The 20,236-nt window shown below is 41.2% G+C and overlaps 1 protein-coding gene across 4 annotated transcripts in view; it reads right to left on the minus strand.

The window, feature by feature from the left end:
• Positions 1-7,909: 7,909 nt before the first annotated feature.
• The window catches only part of pou2f2b (POU class 2 homeobox 2b), an 83,593-nt gene continuing 71,266 nt past the window's right edge, over positions 7,910-20,236 (minus strand). For 3 of the 4 annotated variants that reach the window (XM_060921545.1, XM_060921543.1, XM_060921542.1), the window contains 6 exons: positions 18,705-18,896; positions 16,332-16,392; positions 16,102-16,237; positions 13,393-13,455; positions 12,924-12,997; positions 7,910-9,512 (listed from right to left, as the gene is read on the minus strand). In XM_060921545.1, the coding sequence (XP_060777528.1) occupies positions 9,211-9,512; positions 12,924-12,997; positions 13,393-13,455; positions 16,102-16,237; positions 16,332-16,392; positions 18,705-18,896 (828 nt within the window). In that variant the 3' untranslated portion in view covers positions 7,910-9,210. The remainder of the gene's footprint in view (positions 9,513-12,923; positions 12,998-13,392; positions 13,456-16,101; positions 16,238-16,331; positions 16,393-18,704; positions 18,897-20,236) is intronic. The other variant, XM_060921544.1, reaches the window with a different exon arrangement.

Here is a 20,236-nt window from a genome sequence, read left to right on the forward strand (position 1 = left end):
TGGGATGGTACTTGGTGTCCAAGCTTGTACATTGAAAAATATTAAAGCTTTCCAGTAAATGTAGAGTGGCTACACCCAAAACAGTGCACTATTAGCATGTTAAAATAGTACAACACATATCTTGATATATGATTCAGTACTTATAAGGCTATAACTTTCACATCTTTTTTCACATCTACATCTTTATCTCAGAAAACTTTGTTAGAGGAGGTTATGTTTTCGACCACGTTTGTTTGTTTGTCTGTTCCCAACATAACTCAAAAAGTAGTGAACGGATTTTGATGCCATTTTGAGGAAAGGTGAACCATAGACCAAGGAACAATTTGTTAGATTTTGCTGCAAATCTGGACATGTATGCGTATCCAGGATTTTTTTTTTTGTCAGTTCCCAACGTAACTCAAAAAAAGTAGTGAACGTATTTTGATGAAATTTACTCTACAGCTTTAGTATTATCAAAGGCTCAAGTGATTTTGTTTTGATGTGGCTTGGCTAAGATTTTTATTTATTTATTATTATTTTTTATTTAAATAAAGTTAATTCTAGTTAACTGAGGTGAATATTTGAGTGGCATTCCTATATTAGTGGTTATTTCACACACATCACATCACATTATCTCTAGCCGCTTTATCCTTCTACAGGGTCGCAGGCAAGCTGGAGCCTATCCCAGCTGACTACGGGCGAAAGGCGGGGTACACCCTGGACAAGTCGCCAGGTCATCACAGGGCTGACACATAGACACAGACAACCATTCACACTCACATTCACACCTACGGTCAATTTAGAGTCACCAGTTAACCTAACCTGCATGTCTTTGGACTGTGGGGGAAACCGGAGCACCCGGAGGAAACCCACGCGGACACGGGGAGAACATGCAAACTCCGCACAGAAAGGCCCTCGCTGGCCACGGGGCTCGAACCCGGACCTTCTTGCTGTGAGGCGACAGCGCTAACCACTTACACCACCGTGCCGCCGTGGTTATTTCAAATTAGAAAAAAAAAAAAAAAGTTTAATCTTGCCAATAAGCCAGCCACTTAGCTGGCAACCTGGCTAGCATCAGTTGTAAAGAGTTAGCTAGTCAAGTTAGCTCTTCAAAAAGAAAAAAGACAATAAGCATGTTGTTACCCATTAGTTTAATAATAATGATAATAATAAACCAGATATTTTTTAGCAGATTATTTTGTCCTGAGTGATACACTACTTGCTAACTTGATCAGTTAGCTAACACGATGCATTCAATTGTTGCTAATGATAGATTAGTATAGTAACTAAATTGCCTTTAGTGTGTATTTTTATTCATACAGCACTGGTCTAGACTTTATACTTAAAAATAGACCCCATAAAACAATAAATAATAGAAAAAAAAAACCGAGACACGAAGAATTTAAACCATTAGCCATGTAGCTAGTAAAAGCAGGTGTGTGAAAGCTCATTGGTGACCTGTGGTGTTTGCATTATTGTGTGTTTAATGAAACTAGATGATTATCTCTTGGTTTCAATAAGCTTTATTTGTTTATTTATTTGTTTCTTTCTTCATTTTATCTGAGCCTGAGCTATGCATCTGAATCACTTAGATGCCCGGCTGTCTCATTAATATGATCTCCTCATGAGGCATATGGTATACGCTACCGTTCAAAAGTTTGGGGTCACCCAGACAATTTTGTGTTTTCCACGAAAGGTCACACTTTTATTTCCCACCATAAGTTGTAAAATGAATCGAAAATATAGTCGAGGCATTTTTCTGGCCATTTTGAGCATTTAATCGACCCCACAAATGTGATGCTCCAGAAACTCAATCTGCTCAAAGGAAGGTCAGTTTTATAGCTTCTCTAAAGAGCTCAACTGTTTTCAGCTGTGCTAACATGATTGTACAAGGGTTTTCTAATCCTCCATTAGCCTTCTGAGGCAATGAGCAAACACATTGTACCATTAGAACACTGGAGTGAGAGTTGCTGGAAATGGGCCTCTATACACCTATGGAGATATTGCACCAAAAACCAGACATTTGCAGCTAGAATAGTCATTTACCACATTAGCAATGTATAGAGTGGATTTCTGATTAGTTTAAAGTGATCTTCATTGAAAAGAACAGTGCTTTTCTTTCAAAAATAAGGACATTTCAAAGTGACCCCAAACTTTTGAACGGTAGTGTAGATAAAATCAGAATGTCCATCAGAAGTATATAGGCTACTTAATATCAGTGCTAGATACACTGAAATGGCATGCAGTTGGTCCTTTAAACACTGATCATGTTACTAACAGTTTGTGCCAAGCCTTATTTACAGGGCTAAACATAGCAGGACATGACACTACTGGGAGGGAATTTGCTTAATACACCATTAATAAGGCTCGCTTGACAAGGCGTGACAGGATAAGCAAGCACAAGCACAACTTTATTCATACCACACGTGTGAAATTCCTCTCTGCATTTAACCCATCTGAAGCAGTGAACACATACATGCATACACACGTGAGCAATGAGCACACACACATACCCAGAGCAGTGGGCAGCCATGCTAACAGCGCCTGGGGAGCAGTTGGGAGTTAGGTGCTTTGCTCAAGGGCACCTCAGCCCAAGTTAAGTTAAAGTTAAAGTCCTTCCCGCACCATGTGGTGCATTGGGCGGCGCCGATCTCCGTTTCCGCAGCCCTCGACCTCTCACATAGCTAGGGTTACAGTGGGGGGCTAGTCCTCTGGTAACCATGAGAGTTTAACTCCCCACTCGTATCTGTATTGCAGCGTGCCTTGCCAGATGGTAGTAGGTACCATTTTTATGATGGTCTTTGGTATGACCCGACCGTGAATAGAACTCACGATCTCCCGATCGAGAGGCGGACACGCTACCATTAGGCTGCCACCTCAGCCCAAGGCCGTCCCATATTAACCTAACTGCATGTCTTTGATATGTGGGAGAAACCAGAGAACCCGGAGGAAACCCACGCAGACACGGGAAGAACATCCAAACTCCACTTAGAAAGGCCCTCGCCGGCCACTGGGCTCGAACCCAGAACCTTCTTGCTGTGAGGCGACCGTGCTAACCACTTACACCACCATGCCGCCCTAAGGATGTACAGCATTTTGAAAAAGACACAATGTCCATCCATAGTATTCTACCATTTTTATTTGGATGAGCGAGACACTTTCAGTTACAAAAATGACTTAAAATGAACAACACTGTACAATGAACAAGCAAGTTATTTTCATCTTTTTTTTTCCTCTTTTTTTTGGTTTCAGAGATAAATACACTAAAAGGCTAACCTGTCACCATAGGGAAGAGAGGAATGAAAGGGGACAGGGAAGAAAAGGACTATTCACATCAAAGGAAAAGATAGTAGGGCTCACACACACACACACACACACACACAGTGTATCAAAATAAAATAGGTACTGTATTATGTAACGTAAGCACGCGCAAATACATACACATAAATGCATGTACTTTTACACACACACACCCTCACAGACGCACACGCAGAAGGGACAGATCAGCATCATAAAAGTAATCACAGACAAATCATGAACATAAACTATTTTATCATCATCATCATAATCATCATCACCATAACCTTCACGAGAAGCAAAAATTTTCCCCAATAACAAATAATTAAAAAATATAAATTTTTATCAAAATCATCAGTTAAGATGATTTGCTTTGGATTGCTGAGGCCATCGTTCCAGAAACTGGAGTTGCTAGGTGAACACACAGAGAAAGAGGTGGGTAGGTGGGTGGGGGGAACAAAACAGAAACGCTGCAGAAGATGCATTAGTGGAGATCTTTGGTTTCACTAGAAGAGTATAAGATATTTGCTCTTTTATTGTTATTCCTTTGGACTGAAGCTGTATTTTAAATCAAACACAAAGAATAACGAAAAGAGAGAAGGATAGATGCCTTGCTTTCTTTTGCTCTGCTTTGCTGTGTCCTGTTTGACCATTGCTAAGGAAATAACAGTGATCAGGCCTCTGTGATGGTTAAGCAAATGACCCAGGGAAGAGTCGCTGTTAGGGTTAGCACACCAGCTTTAGTTACAGAAACATCAGAAAACGTGACAAAAGCAGTGAGGCTTGCACTGAGATTGCAGTTGCACTGTTTCTGCTTTTAAATTGTTATTAATACGTGAAAGATTTGTTTCAGGAAGCGTGCATGACGTGTCAGGTCTCCCAGTGGAGTGTTTGCTTTGGTATCGTTCTCTGGTGTTTCACTTCACTGAGAGACAGTGAGACGGCTGAGGCACACTCCATCAGTTCGCAATGAAAATGATTTTTACGTTCTGGATGACAGCAAGGAAGAGAAAAAGAAAACAAGTGAAAAAGAGTGGCAGAGAGAAACGCTGGTCCTGATTACACCTGCAATTACCATCAGCCTAATGCTGTCTGTGGTTCATGGGAATCAGACGATCAAGCTCCTGAGGTGGATAAGCTTCTCGCTGCATTGCATATACTGATCTCTCTGTAGTGACGACGTTCTGCGTTAGAATTCAGTGCTCACTTGGTGTAAACAGGAACCAAATTCATTTACTCTCTGACTCTTTTGACATTAAAAAGTCACCTAGCAACAACAGTCTCAGCCTCTACCCAGTCCCCAGCCCTCAGCACCTCTCACAGCTGACAGACAGGACTGCTTGCCAATGGGCTTTCGGCGTCTGTTCTAGTGAATCAGCCAGTCACTGTGCACTCGAGTGCACCCCGACCTGATAAAATGGTGTCAGGCAACAATTGTGAGCTGGAGAGGTGCATTAGGCTTGCTGACTGTAGAAGTGGCTTTGAGGGCTGAAGGGAGTTGAGCTGAGGTCAAAAAGGGCAGGGAGAACGAACCCCCAAGGTCTTCACAATGGTCCTGTTTCAGTTCTTACTGTTGTTCACTCATTTCGGCAGAACATTGATTCAAAGGCTGAGAAGAGGGGGCTGCAATTGACTCATCTCTGATTTGCTCTTGTTATGTACTTACGACTGCTCGAGTGTCACTCTGAGTCATAATTGCCAGCTGGGAAATCAAGCAAGACGTTTCTATGTTGTGATGTATAATGATTAGCTCTTATGTCCTTGTCCTTTCGCTAATTTTACAGCTGTGCTGTTGTACAAGAGCTACAGAGAGATAAGACGCAATATATGGCGTACAGTCGGAATCCACCATCCAAGTTGTGTGCCGTGTTTTAGACCGATATAAAATAACAATTCAGTTCCAGTTATGTGTCGTTCAAGACCATATCGTTTCAAAAAACAGACAACAAAACAGATTTAGTAGTTTGAGAAATCAATAAATGAAACTTCAATCTTGAATATCCCGTTGACGCAGCAATGGTGGAAGCCATGGCCTAATGGTTAGAGAACTAGCTTTGGGACCAAAATGTTGTCGGTTTGATTCCCTGGACCAGCAGGAATGGCTGAAGTGTCCTTGAGCAAGGCACCCAACCCCCAACTGCTCCCCAGGTTGCTCTGGGTATGTTGTACGTCGCTCTGGATAAGAGCGTCCCCTAAATGCCTGTAATGTAATTGTTGCGTAGATTTTGACTAAAAGGTGAGTTATCGCGTAAACGCACCGAACACAGTGCTAATGGTTGATGTCCTGATTTTTCTGATTAAAGAACAGCAGTTAGCGGAAGTAGCCTCAGACTTTTTGGACCAGATTTAATCCTGAAAGGATGGAATTAGCACATAGACTTTGGTAAATAGAGCTTATCTGAGAAGCTCATGGATGCAGCACGAGACCATTGTGACCTTCGAACTTCAACCTGCCCCATGACCTCTGTCAGCTCACCCAAAAGCAGCCCGCTTGTACACGCTACATCGCAACAGATGCATCGTTCTGCTTAAAGCATTCGTTAGTTTGGTTTATCGTCAAAGAGAGTGAGGTATTTGAGGAACTATCTCTCTTCTCAACCTGATCAGACACAGACAACGAGAAAGAAAGCGGAAAGAAGGAAGTCGAGCAGAGAGCTAGAGAGAGAAAGATGGAGACAGCATCGATATGATTCTGCTTAGCTACATTTCTTTCCTAGTCTGCCACAACCCTGACCGTTTCTGCACAGAATCCCTCTTTGCACCTTTTTCCTCTTTTATCCAATTCCCTCCATCTTTCCTCTCTTCCAGTCTTTTTTTTTGGTTTTGTAGCTGTTTAAAGCTTTCGGCTCAAGGCTCCGAGCAGCACTGCGTTCAACGCTGTCAATCATTCTCATAGCAATGCAGCCAACAAACGATTATGTGGTGAGACTCTCAGTAAGCACAAAGATTCACAGAAATATAAAACTCTGATCTAACGTTTTCGATGACTACTCGTGCTGAGTTCCTTTAGTTGATGGCTACGTTAGAAGATCTAGATTTAAAAAAAAAAAAAAGCTTCACATTCTTATACAGTAGATATAATGCTTATACACAGGGATTATTCAATGCTATAAGACTATAAGATCCCGCATCATGACACTACTATCTAAACCGAGCTTGTAAAAAGGTCACTGTAACATTGTGCTAAAACGTTTGACGTTCATCCAGAACATCATGTCAGCGTCTAGCGCAGTGCCGCTCTTCACCCTGATAGGTTATCCCTACACAGACTCCGCCCATAAAGGAGGAGTGGAGGGTTAAGAGGACGAGCTACCGTCCCTGTGTTGGTCATTAGTCGATAAGGACCAATGGTTGCATTCTTTTATGGATTTGGTTTTTGAAAAGGTTGCCTTGGCGAAGTAGAATTACATTTTTGACACAATCTGATGCCTCGAACATAGCAATAAAAATGCATTTGGGATACATAAATAAATAAATAAATAAATAAATAAATTTAGAAAATTCATTGATAAGTATAATCAGAACAATCACAAAAGAGGTGTGAGGTGGAAAACAAAAGTCCAAAAGATAAACAGAAATACGTATTTTGGTCTAAAATCAAGTCCGTGACTTTTTTCTTTTCTTTCTTTCTTGTTTTTTTTTATTTTTTACCTTTTTCTATACATCAGCAATAAGTAAGCATTGTAACATAGATCATTTACTACAAAATCTATAGAAGCACTATGTGAGCCATTCCATCTAAACGGTCATGTGGAGAACAGGGATAATCAGCCCGCTTTCAGAAGCTCGGATCACCTCCACGCCTGCGGTCTTACAGCACTGCGTGGTGCTGATCTTTTGGTGTACACGTCTATCTGATATTTGAGATTTGATTTAAGAGTTAAAGCTTTGGCTTGTTACGTTCTTGCGTGTGTTCACCTTCATCCTAGTTGATCGATTTAGATGAATGTTCACAGTATTTCTCCAACCACCTGATGGAGTCTCTAGCACGACTAGGAACAAGGAGGGGACATAAAAAAAGAACAATTCTATGATCATTGATCACCCCCCTCCCCCCTCCCCCCCAAAAAAAACCATAGCACTCAAAACCAAAGGAAGAGAAGCTACACACGTAGAAGAGAAAACTTCCCACAAACCAGACAGACGGAAAGAAATAAAAGAGCCAAAGGAAGAAAAAGAACATCCTCCCCAAACCCAAAAGAAACCAGCCACATCTCTTTAACTTCAGTGAGGTCATCAAAGCTCCCGTCCCAAGGACCAGGAAGGGTTCAAGCGACAGGAGGAAGAAGAGAGTGGAACCATCTGTACTCATCCATGAATCCATCCATCCATGTTGTAATCATCTACCCCTGACAGATGGATGGAGGGATAAAGAGAGATCTTCTCATTTTTTTCTTGTCTCCTCTTCCTCAGCTCCTTCCATATTTGGCTTGGAAACTTTTTTGGTTTGCTTCTGTGAATCTCTGGAATTATGGTTGGCTGAAAAGTTTTTTTTTTTTCACTTCATACATGAAGTGGCAGGGATAATGGAAACACCCATTCCTCAAAAGTTCCCCCAGCGATGTCCACACAGTGGCGTGTGTGTGTGTGTGTGTGTGTGTGGTAGATGGGAGCCCATCTGAAGGAAGGGGGTTTCCGCTCTCCTTCTGCATCGCAGTGAGAGACCCATGAAGAGTCACTTTGGTATCCAACAAGAAGCAAGTATGAAGGAGGTGAAAAATGTGGATAATGGATTCAAAGTGTTTTTAATGGAGATAAGACAGAATGAACATTGAATGTGAGACAGACGTAAAACATGCAAGAACACCAGCTGACCTTGTATTAAATACATCCATCTTTCATGACATTCTCAAACACACCCCTGCGTGGTTAACGTGTGTGATAGACATGAAGTTGAAATGATGACGTGACAATGATGATGATTAAAACAACAAAAACCTACTGAAATATGGATATTTCTGAAAATATCTGAAAACGGGAACTAAAGCTAGGCAGAAAGAAGAAAACCTGATAAAGAGGTAGAAAGCAGGGGAGATTTGTACATACCTAGACCTCTAGTCAAAAAACATTGACACTTCTGAGCTTTGCTCATTCACTGTTGCACAGCAATACACTGCTAATACTTGGAGATTCACCTCTTCACTAATTAAAAGATAATGACAGTTTCAGGAAAAAATAGTGACATATAGACAGAAAAAAATGACAGAATGTCAGATGAAATGATGGAGCGGGAGGTTGCTGGATCGTTGGTGTGGGTCTGGTGCTGGACGCTGGACTATTTACAGGTCCACGGGATAAAGCTTTTCCTTCCGTATTTTTGGTTTTGGTTATTTTTTGGTATATGGGTTTTTGGTATGGTTGTCTTTTTGTCACCATGAGTCTTTTAAAGTTCACCTCTATCATATTTTTTTTTTTTTGGTTTAAAGTTCTCCAGATTGGTCAGAGCTGAAGTCCGACTGCCGTTCTGCAACAAATAAAAGTTTTTAGTTTTGCTATTTTTGGCTCAAGGATCAATAATAATCAGCTCCTTCCTCTGGTTCCTGCAGTTCTTAAACCAATGTCTATTGTCCTTTCTTTACACTCTCCAGAGAAACAGAGACAGAGAGAGAGAGAGAGAGAGAGAGAGAGAGAGAGAGAGAAACAACGGTGGAGAAGTGGCTGCACTCAGTTGACCATGTACCACTAGACCTCCAGGTGAATTTTTGGTTTGAATGTAAATCTCTCCTCTTCGCTTCGCTTCGTCTTCACCTCTGTCTCTTCATCTCTCCCCTCTTCCACTTTGTGTATTTTTGGCATCAGGAGAGCGGGAGAGAGCAAGAGAGAAAGAGTGAAAGATAAAAGACGAAGGAAGAAAGAGAGACAGAGATGCTTTGGTTGTGATGGGAGGTTTCAGTTCCTCCCCCGGTCCTGTGATTGGTTTCCTGGAAGTGTCACTCAATCTTGGCCGCTCCCCAGATCGTGTGGGCTGTGAAGCAAGTCGCTGGAAGAGCAGGAAGAGTCAGGGCTCGAGCAGGGGGAGGGACTCATGCCGTCCAGGAATAGAGGCCTGCCGGATTTGGAAACGATTGAGTTGCCCAATCCCAGAGCTGTGCCTGCTGCCATGGGCAACAGTGAAGGGTGGTTAAGGAAGAGGGAAGAAGGGAGTCCTGACCTTTGTCCTCCAGAACCACCAATCAGCACCTTGCTGCCACCTTCAAGATTGGAAATGGTGGTTTGACCACCACTGGCAGCCAGAGCTAAAAGAAGTAGGAGACAGATGAGTCATATTTTATATATATATATATATATATATATATATATATATATATATATATATATATATATATATATATATATATATATATATAAAACAAATTATTCCATGAAATCAAGTCATACAGTGGTGCTTGAAAGTTTGTGAGCCCTTTAGAATTTTCTATATTTCTGCATAAATATGACCTAAAACATCATCAGATTTTCACACAAGTCCTAAAAGTAGATAAAGAGAACCCAGTTAAACAAACGAGACAAAAATATTATACTTGGTCATTTATTTATTGAGGAAAATGATCCAATATTACATATCTGTGAGTGGCAAAAGTGTGTGAACCTCTTGGATTAGCAGTTAATTTGAAGGTGAAATTAGAGTCAGGTGTTTTCAATCAGTGGGATGAAAATCAGGTGTGAGTGGGCACCCTGTTTTATTTTAAAAACAGGGATCTATCAAAGTCTGATCTTCACAACACATGCTTGTGGAAGTTTATCATGGCACGAACAAAGGAGATTTCTGAGGACCTCAGAAAAAGCGTTGTTGATGCTCATCAGGCTGGAAAAGGTTACAAAACCATCTCTAAAGAGTTTAGACTCCACCAATCCACAGACAGACAGATTGTGTACAAATGGAGGAAATTCAAGACCATTGTTACCCTCCCCAGGAGTGGGCGACCAACAAAGATCACTCCAAGAGCAAGGCGTGTAATAGTCGGTGAGGTCACAAAGGACCCCAGGGTAACTTCTAAGCAACTGAAGGCCTCTCTCACATTCAGTGTGTTTACATGCACATAGAGAAAATCAAATTTCTGCTGTTGCTCGACTGAAATCGAAGTTCTAAATGCCATGGAAACACCTTAGCTAGGCTGAAATTGAACCGAACTTGATTTCTCGTAATCGAGCTACACGACCTAGATTATGCGATTTTTGCCGAGCTACTTAGTGCATGTATACCCTATCGAGCTACGTAGTCGAGCTACTTACTTCAGCACTGCCCCTTCCGGGAGTGACGAGACCACAAGCGGGAAACACGACAGCCTCGGTCGGCATGACAACAGTAGTAGCGAGCAGCAGAAGAAGTCAGGAGGAACAAACGAAGAAGAGAAAATGGCGAGCAGAAACGTGCACTTCTGGAGCAATGAGGAGGCAGAGTTCATGCTCATTCAGCTTAAGGAGTTGAATATATTAAAATTCATGGACGGGAGAAAAACGCGCAGTGGAGAACACGGAACTGCTAACTTTGTTTACACTCTTGAATAGCTCTTCTTCACGTGTACCAACACGATGGGGCGTGTAGTGCCACCCGTGGCTCGGGTGCACAATGTACCTCACACAATAGCTCGATTTCCTTGTGTGCATGTAGGATTGGATTTCTCTGGCACCCCTGCTGGGACCCTTTGCTCGATTACCAACAGCAGCTTGATTTGGATGTGCATGTAAACGTACTGATTGGCTAATGTTAACTTTTTGGTTTAAATGAGAAGTGTTATGTTTGGAGAAAGGAAAACACTGCATTCCAGCATAAGAACCTTATCCCATCTGTGAAACATGGTGGTGGTAGTATCATGGTTTGGGCCTGTTTTGCTGCATCTGGGCCAGGATGGCTTGGCATCATTGATGGAACAATGAATTCTGAATTATCCCAGCGAATTCTAAAGGAAAATGTCAGGACATCTGTCCATGAACTGAATCTCAAGAGAAGGTGGGTAATGCAGCAAGACAACGACCCTAAGCACACAAGTCGTTCTACCAAAGAATGGTTAAAAAAGAATAAAGTTAATGTTTTGGAATGGCCAAGTCAAAGTCCTGACCTTAATCCAATTGAAATGTTGTGGAAGGACCTGAAGCGAGCAGTTCATGTGAGGAAACCCACCAACATCCCAGAGTTGAAGCTGTTCTGTATGGAGGAATGGGCTAAAATTCCTCCAAGCCGGTGTGCAGGACTGATCAACAGTTACCGGAAATGTTTAGTTGCAGTTATCGCTGCACAAGGGGGTCACATCAGATATTGAAAGCAAAGGTTCACATACTTTTGCCACTCACAGATATGTAATATTGGATCATTTTCCTTAATAAATAAATAACCAAGTATAATATTTTTGTCTCATTTGTTTAACTGGGTTCTCTTGATCTACTTTTAGGACTTGTGTGAAAATCTGATGATGTTTTAGGTCATATTTATGCAGAAATATAGGAAATTCTAAAGGGTTCACAAACTTTCAAGCACCACTGTATATGAGCTGATAGCCGATGAGGTACGTAGCTCCGAGTTGGCTATAAGCCTTGTATGACGAGATTGAGTGGAATAACTATTTTATTCTATCCACATTCACAGGATTTTGAGAAACACAGCATTTTTATTTTTATTTTTTGCAAATTCCGTAAATAAAAAACTTTCTACAAAACATCCAAAAAAATAACTTCCGCTTAACGGACACGTAAACAAACCGGCGAAATGACAGTAGCAATTTGCGAAAAATTCTATAATAATAATTCTTGAAAAATAAAAAAGATATGTTATCATCAAATACTTTTATTCCATATTTTGTTGCCTTTTTTTTTTTGTATTTTTGGGGGTTTTCTTCTTCTTTAGTTTTTTTTTTTTTTGGCGGTTGGCAAACCAACTTAAAGGTGCATTACCGCCCCCGACTGGGCCGGAGTGTGCAACAGGAGATTTTGGGGACGGGATGGGACGGGACTATTTTTTTTAGCTATTTTTGTTTCTTTTAAATACTTGATAACAATTTTTGGGGTTTTGTTTTTGAGTAGAGTTTTTATTTCATCCTTGTTTGGTTCAGCAACACGCTCTGCCATTTTGTTTTTCTTTACTCATGGTATATGCGCTGATATCCTAGTACTAAAGTAGCCAATCAGAGTGCACAATTGCTCATATCCAGTGAATGTGGATAGAGTATATCCATATACTAACTCCATTTCCAGAAAAGTTGGGATATTTTCCAAAATGCAATAAAAACGAAAATCTGTGATTTGTTAATTCACGCGAACCTTTATTTAACTGGCAAAAGTGCAAAGAAAAGATTTTCAGTAATTTTACTGACCAACTTAATTTTCATTTGTAAAAATAAACGAAGTTAGGCTTTGATGCCTGCATCCCAACTTTTCTGGAAATGGGGTTTGTATATAAAACCAATAGCAATCTCACAAAACAGCATAAGAAACAGTAGAATGAGATCAAAACAAGTGAGATGAAACACAACGACAATGCACACACATCACACAGAAAGCAAAGCACACCACACCACAGCACCGCACAATAAATTGAGATGATGTCAACAAACACACTCGTCATTTCAATTCATGTCCCCTTTCTTTTCTTTATTATTTCCCTCCTCTTTTATTTCTCTCATTCCCCTCCTACTGCCTGCTTTCCCACAAACCTTGAATCGTGGCGATTGGGTTGCTACCACGCAGGGCTTGGTTCATTCCTGTGTTAACTCCAATCACCGTATTCCTGAGTCGCACACACAAATACGCAAGCGTGCATACACACACGAAGACAAACAGCAGAAGAAGAGGAAAGGAAAAATACAGTAAAACATCAAGAAGCCTCAGAGACAGCACGCGCTGAAAAACAAGGCATGTTATTTGAAGTGGGAAGCTAACACCTACGCACGTTAGTCATAATATAATTAGACAACAAGCTGATTTAGCTTTTGAAGAAGGAAATTATCTTAGATATCAGGTGATGTGTGTGTGTGTGTGTGTGTGTGAGACACTGGGTTATAAAGCTATTATGGGTTTGTACTTGAGATTTGGCTACTTTTGCTTTCATCTTGAATACTTGTGATATATGTAAGACAGATGTGTGTGTGTGTGTGTGTGTGTGTCTTTTTAGATTGTATTCACCTCAGATTTGCAGCAAAATCGGTGATGTAGTTTGACACGTCACCGTTCTTGTTACGCCACGAACTGTGAACAGGAAAGATACACACACACACACACACACACACACACACACACACATACATTATCATTACCATTACAACATTATCATTTTTTTCTTTCTTTTTTCTTCAATCTTTTTTTTGTGTTTTATATATATATATATATATATATATATATATATATATATATATATATATATATATATATATATTTAGAAATTTATATTTATTTAAATGACATTTCTTTTTCGTTATTGTATTTTATTTGTATGGCTCTTTGGACCATCCTGTAGGGCAAGTGATTTGTGGGTTAGGCACTTATAAGCTTTGCTTCAGCCTAAACCCTTTTCAGTCAGCCACAGAACTGTTGTGTTTGTGGTGACTAAATTGGCTTGTATTGTACATATACTGCTGTTCTTGTTGTTGACCGAAATAAATAAATTCATTCATTCATTCATTCATTCATTACTGGCACAGCAAAATGTTACAGCTTGTCCATTTACAGTATGTGTGCAAATTTTTTGAAACACATGCATACAGGAGTGTGTGTGTGTGTACAGGATGTACTGTGTGTTTCTGCTAATATATACACTACCGTTCAAAAGTTTGGGGTCACCCAGACAATTTTGTGTTTTCCATGAAAAGTCACACTTTTATTTACCACCATAAGTTGTAAAATGAATAGAAAATATAGTCGAGACATTTTTCTGGCCATTTTGAGCATTTAATCGACCCCACAAATGTGATGCTCCAGAAACTCAATCTGCTCAAAGGAAGGTCAGTTTTATAGCTTCTCTAAAGAGCTCAACTGTTTTCAGCTGTGCTAACATGATTGTACAAGGGTTTTCTAATCCTCCATTAGCCTTCTGAGGCAATGAGCAAACACATTGTACCATTAGAACACTGGAGTGAGAGTTGCTGGAAATGGGCCTCTATACACCTATGCAGATATTGCACCAAAAACCAGACATTTGCAGCTAGAATAGTCATTTAGCACATTAGCAATGTATAGAGTGGATTTCTGATTAGTTTAAAGTGATCTTCATTGAAAAGAACAGTGCTTTTTTTTTCAAAAATAAGGACATTTCAAAGTGACCCCAAACTTTTGAACGGTAGTGTATATATGTGTTAGTATGCTGTGTGTCCATTCATGTGCATGGGTGTGCGTGAGACACTACTTATTAGAATGTGGTAAAAAGAATCTTCCGGCGATTTTAAATCTAATTTCTATCCATCTGCATTGTATGTACAATAACCGTAAAAAAGAATGTCAGCATAGTTCCCTATACTGTGAAAAGAACAATAAAAACTGTTTACTTATAACTCATTTATATAGAATTGGTCAGAGGAGAACCGTCAGGGCCTTCCAGGCCTTCAGAGAAGGCCCAAGCATACAAGCATTTCAAATCTTATATTTAATTTCTTTCATTTTTAAATTTACTTCATAATTTCATTGTAATTATTCTCTTCTCATTCTAATTTTGCCTCATTTTTGATCAAATGTGCTTCAGAAATGAAAGGATTACTGTCCTGAAAACATTAAAATTGAGTTATCCAATGAGATTTTTGTTTTGTTTGTTGTCTCTAGGATGAGAAGAGTTTAGAGCTGCTCACTCATTGGTTAGGACGTCATTGCCGGGACAAAAGGCCATGGCAGCGTATGTTTATGTAGGAAGTGACAGATGAATTAACCAGTCAGATTTTGATTTATATTGGGAGGGACCAAAAAATTTATCGCCCTAGGCCTTCTCGAAGGCCAATGTGAGCTTAATGTGAGCAGTCAGTGCAGCAGTGAAGTCACCTTCCAGCCAGTGTAGTGTTCATCAGTAGTGTTAGCGAATGCTAATAAAGCAGTCAAGCCAGTGCTATCTATCGAGAGCAAGTAGCACAGGCTAATGACCGAGAAACTAAGATTTCTGTCTCCAGACTCTTCTTCCACGCCGCTCGCTACAGTATTTTTCTCTCAGACTTAAGTATTCATTTCCGTCTGTAATTTACTTAGTTACTTTTAAAATCAACATCAACAACTATGCGCAACGGAGCGACCTGGCAGCCTGCCACCAATCCCTTGCAAAATCCTTTGCCCTGTTGCTTTTTTGGTGTGTCTGGCTAAGTTTTGGCTGAGCTCAAGTCCCAGCTCTAATAGTACCTGTTTGCCACTGGAATTGGTCATGCTGTCTTGTTGGGAGGAAAGTCATTTTCCCTCTTTTCCCTGTCAACCATAGCGACACTGGCCAATCATGAGTATCTATGAGCTCATGTATGTGGAAGAGGGTAGATAGCTCTTTGCCTCTAAGTGTGTTACGCTGCCCTGTGATACAGCATGGGCACCAGTTTGAAAAGATGTGTTTGGCTGGCTTGTAGGAAGCACGTGATAGCCTTCACCTGGTTTATAGCTGTTGTATGACAGGGCAGGCGACCAAACTGGAGCAAAAATGGACAATATAATCTTGATATATTGTATTAACATTTTTGAAATTGAAAGCAGCTGATCTGATGTTAATATTCTGATGCCCACAACAATCATCCTTATACTTTGTTTTATTATAAGTGGTAAACCAGTTTTCTGTCACATGCACATGATACTGTACACGTGTGACAGATTAGCCTGAATATGTTAGTGTTAGTGTGTGTTTTGATATGTATGCGCATGTGTGCCTGTGTGTCTCACCCTGTGTTCAGATTTAATGCGTGAGTGGCAGGAACAGGGCTGGCATCGCTGCGAGGAGATGGAGTCACGGGTGAAGGGGTGGAGCTTGAAGAGGGACCAGTGGGGGTCAAAGGACAAACCGAGGGCATGGTCGTTGCTAAGAAGCGATGAAGATGAGGAAAGCTTTAACACACTTGAGTAATAATTAAAATGTTATCTAACAGGCTTGACAGACCAATTGTGTCTCCTACCTGCTGTGCTGAGACTCGTAACAGATTGGGACGGCCCCTGACCTTGCATCTGACCTTGCATCTGAGGAGAAACAGAAGATAGATAGAGAGAGAGAGAGAGAGAGGACGAAAAAGGAGACAGGGACTATGTCACTGGTGTGTCATCTCTTTAATTTTGCTTTAATTATCCACTGGTCTCAGCTTTACTCATTAGGTACATGGTCTATACCACTTTATTAGGTACATGTGCTTTATTGGTTGAGCTACTGGCCAGTAGTGAGTTAGAGTTTGTCACATCAGGCTTTATTTGCTAGATGCTTCATTTTTGGCCTGATTTTTAAAATAACATGCTTTATCTTTATACCTGTAAATCCGTGGTGAAGTACAGTACGCGTAGTATGTAGTTTTGGAAATCTGTGCCGATATGCATTTGATGTCATAGTGTATTTTTCATATTTGTATACAACCCCGATTCCAAAAAAGTTGGGACAAAGTACAAATTGTAAATAAAAACGGAATGCAATCATTTACAAATCTCAAAAACTGATATTGTATTTACAATAGAACATAGACAACATATCAAATGTCGAAAGTGATACATTTTGAAATTTCATGCCAAATATTGGCTCATTTGAAATTTCATGACAGCAACACATCTCAAAAAAGTTGGGACAGGGGCAATAAGAGGCTGGAAAAGTTAAAGGTACAAAAAAGGAACAGCTGGAGGACCAAATTGCAACTCATTAGGTCAATTGGCAATAGGTCATTAACATGACTGGGTATAAAAAGAGCATCTTGGAGTGGCAGCGGCTCTCTGAAGTAAAGATGGGAAGAGGATCACCAATCCCCCTAATTCTGCACCGACAAATAGTGGAGCAATATCAGAAAGGAGTTCGACAGTGTAAAATTGCAAAGAGTTTGAACATATCATCATCTACAGTGCATAATATCATCAAAAGATTCAGAGAATCTGGAAGAATCTCTGTGCGTAAGGGTCAAGGCCGGAAAACCATACTGGGTGCCCGTGATCTTCGGGCCCTTAGACGGCACTGCATCACATACAGGCATGCTTCTGTATTGGAAATCACAAAATGGGCTCAGGAATATTTCCAGAGAACATTATCTGTGAACACAATTCACCGTGCCATCCACCGTTGCCAGCTAAAACTCTATAGTTCAAAGAAGAAGCCGTATCTAAACATGATCCAGAAGCGCAGACGTCTTCTCTGGGTCAAGGCTCATTTAAAATGGACTGTGGCAAAGTGGAAAACTGTTCTGTGGTCAGACGAATCAAAATTTGAAGTTCTTTATGGAAATCAGGGACGCAGTGTCATTTGGACTAAAGAGGAGAAGGACGACCCAAGTTGTAATCAGCGCTCAGTTCAGAAGCCTGCATCTCTGATGGTATGGGGTCGCATTAGTGCGTGTGGCATGGGCAGCTTACACATCTGGAAAGACACCATCAATGCTGAAAGGTATATCCAGGTTCTAGAGCAACATATGCTCCCATCCAGACGACGTCTCTTTCAGGGAAGACCTTGCATTTTCCAACATGACAATGCCAAACCACATACTGCATCAATTACAGCATCATGGCTGCGTAGAAGAAGGGTCCGGGTACTGAACTGGCCAGCCTGCAGTCCAGATCTTTCACCCATAGAAAACATTTGGCGCATCATAAAACGGAAGATACGACAAAAAAGACCTAAGACAGTTGAACAACTAGAATCCTACATTAGACAAGAATGGGTTAACATTCCTATCCCTAAACTTGAGCAACTTGTCTCCTCAGTCCGCAGACGTTTACAGACTGTTGTAAAGAGAAAAGGGGATGTCTCACAGTGGGAAACATGGCCTTGTCCCAACTTTTTTGAGATGTGTTGTTGACATGAAATTTAAAATCACCTAATTTTTCTCTTTAAATGATACATTTTCTCAGTTTAAACATTTGATATGTCATCTATGTTCTATTCTGAATAAAATATGGAATTTTGAAACTTCCACATCATTGCATTCCATTTTTATTTACAATTTGTACTTTGTCCCAACTTTTTTGGAATCGGGGTTGTAAAAAATACACTGATTACAGCCCACAATTGATTGTGCAAATTATGGCAGCCTATAAAGTTGTTGTACCTAATAAAGTGCCTTCTGGGTACATATTAGCACAAAGAAATATTAGATGCAAAATGTGATTGGTTATTGCTAGATTATGGTTTCAGCAGACTAAGATCTGCTAAAGGCAAGTAATGAAAAATGGATTAGACCATGTTCAGGATTTTATGGGAGAATGTCCTGCCAGAAGAAGGCTGGTATAGTCTGCGCATGCAGGAGAAACAGTCACAGGGCCATTAGGGGTGAGCGTATGGGCGTGAGGATCGGGCCGGGCCGTACCATGTGCGGGCTGTAGCAGGGGGGTTTGTGTGTGGCAGGCTGGGGTTGGCTGGGCAGGGGAGGGGTGGCGCTGGAGGGGTTAATACGTTTCTCTTTCTGTCGACGGTTGCAGAACCAGACACGGATCACCTCCTTCTCCATGTTGAGCTGCTCAGCGATGAGTAGAATCTCCTCTGAGGTAGGCTTCTGGTTCTGAGTGCAGAGAATGTGACACAGAATCACAGTTTAATTAGGACATTACTACACATTCCCAACATGCTTCAGGCTTTTAGAGACAAGGCTATAATAGTCACACCTTTACGTTACACTGGAATGTGACTAAAACTGTATGATTACATTGTTTTCATAAAACGCTAAAGACCAAAACCAAAATTGGGCCTTTTAACAGGCCTTTAAAGCTAGACTGCCTTTCACATTTAAATGTAGGTCATAAAAAGAATTTTCCCCGACACCCAATTATTTTTGTTTAATGGACTGAAAGCTACTGAATTTGAATCACAGACTTCCAATTTTATTAGCTAAAAAAAAAATAGAACAATTAATGAACTCGACCGGAAAAGGGTGGCTTGCCCTCTCCAGGTTGGTGGAGAAGTCCTGCCTCAAGTGGAGGAGTTTAAGTATCTCGGGATCTTGTTCACGAGTGAGGGAAGGATAGCGTGTGAGATCGACAGGCGGATCGGTGTGGCCTCTGCAGTGATGCGGTCGCTTTACCGGTCCGTCGTGGTGAAGAAGGAGCTGAGCCAAAAGGCGAAGCTCTCAATTTACCGGTCGATCTACGTTCTGACTCTCACCTATGGTCATGAGCTTTGGGTAATGACCGAAAGAACAAGATCACGGATACAAGCGGCCGAAATGAGTTTCCTTCGCAGGGTGGCTGGGCGCTCCCTTAGAGATAGGGTGAGAAGTACAGTCACTCGGGAGGAGCTCGGAGTAGAGCCGCTGCTCCTCCACATCGAGAGGAATCAGCTGAGGTGGCTCGGGCATCTCTTTCGGATGCCTCCTGGACACCTCCCTGGGGAGGTGTTCCAGGCATGTCCCCCTGGGAGGAGGCCCCGGGGAAGACCCAGGACACGCTGGAGGGACTATGTCTCTCGGCTGGCCTGGGAACGCCTCGGTGTTCTTCCCGAGGAGCTGGCCGAGGTGTCTGTGGAAAGGGAAGTTTGGGCTTCCATGCTCAGACTGCTGCTTCCGCGACCTGGCCCCAGATAAGCGGAAGAAGACGAGATGAGACGAGACAATTAATGAATTTAGGGCCACGTGGTCCTAAATTCTCTGCTATTTTTTCCTGCTTCACCTTGACCCAATACAAGATACTATGTCATGCATCACGTGGTGGGCTTTCCCCGTTCACACAAGGCATTGTGGGATACAAATTTGAACCAGGAGAGAAAAATGGAGGACGTGAGTGTGCGAATGAAACATGAAAGACCGACTACAGTAACGGAAAACGAGAAGAAAAGACATTATGTTATATACGAAGGAAAGGAAATGCAGGACCAAACTAATAAATATCGGCAGTCAGCGAGCACCTC

The sequence above is a fragment of the Neoarius graeffei genome, chromosome 5, assembly GCF_027579695.1.
Source record: "Neoarius graeffei isolate fNeoGra1 chromosome 5, fNeoGra1.pri, whole genome shotgun sequence".
Classification (NCBI taxonomy): Eukaryota; Metazoa; Chordata; class Actinopteri; order Siluriformes; family Ariidae; genus Neoarius; species Neoarius graeffei.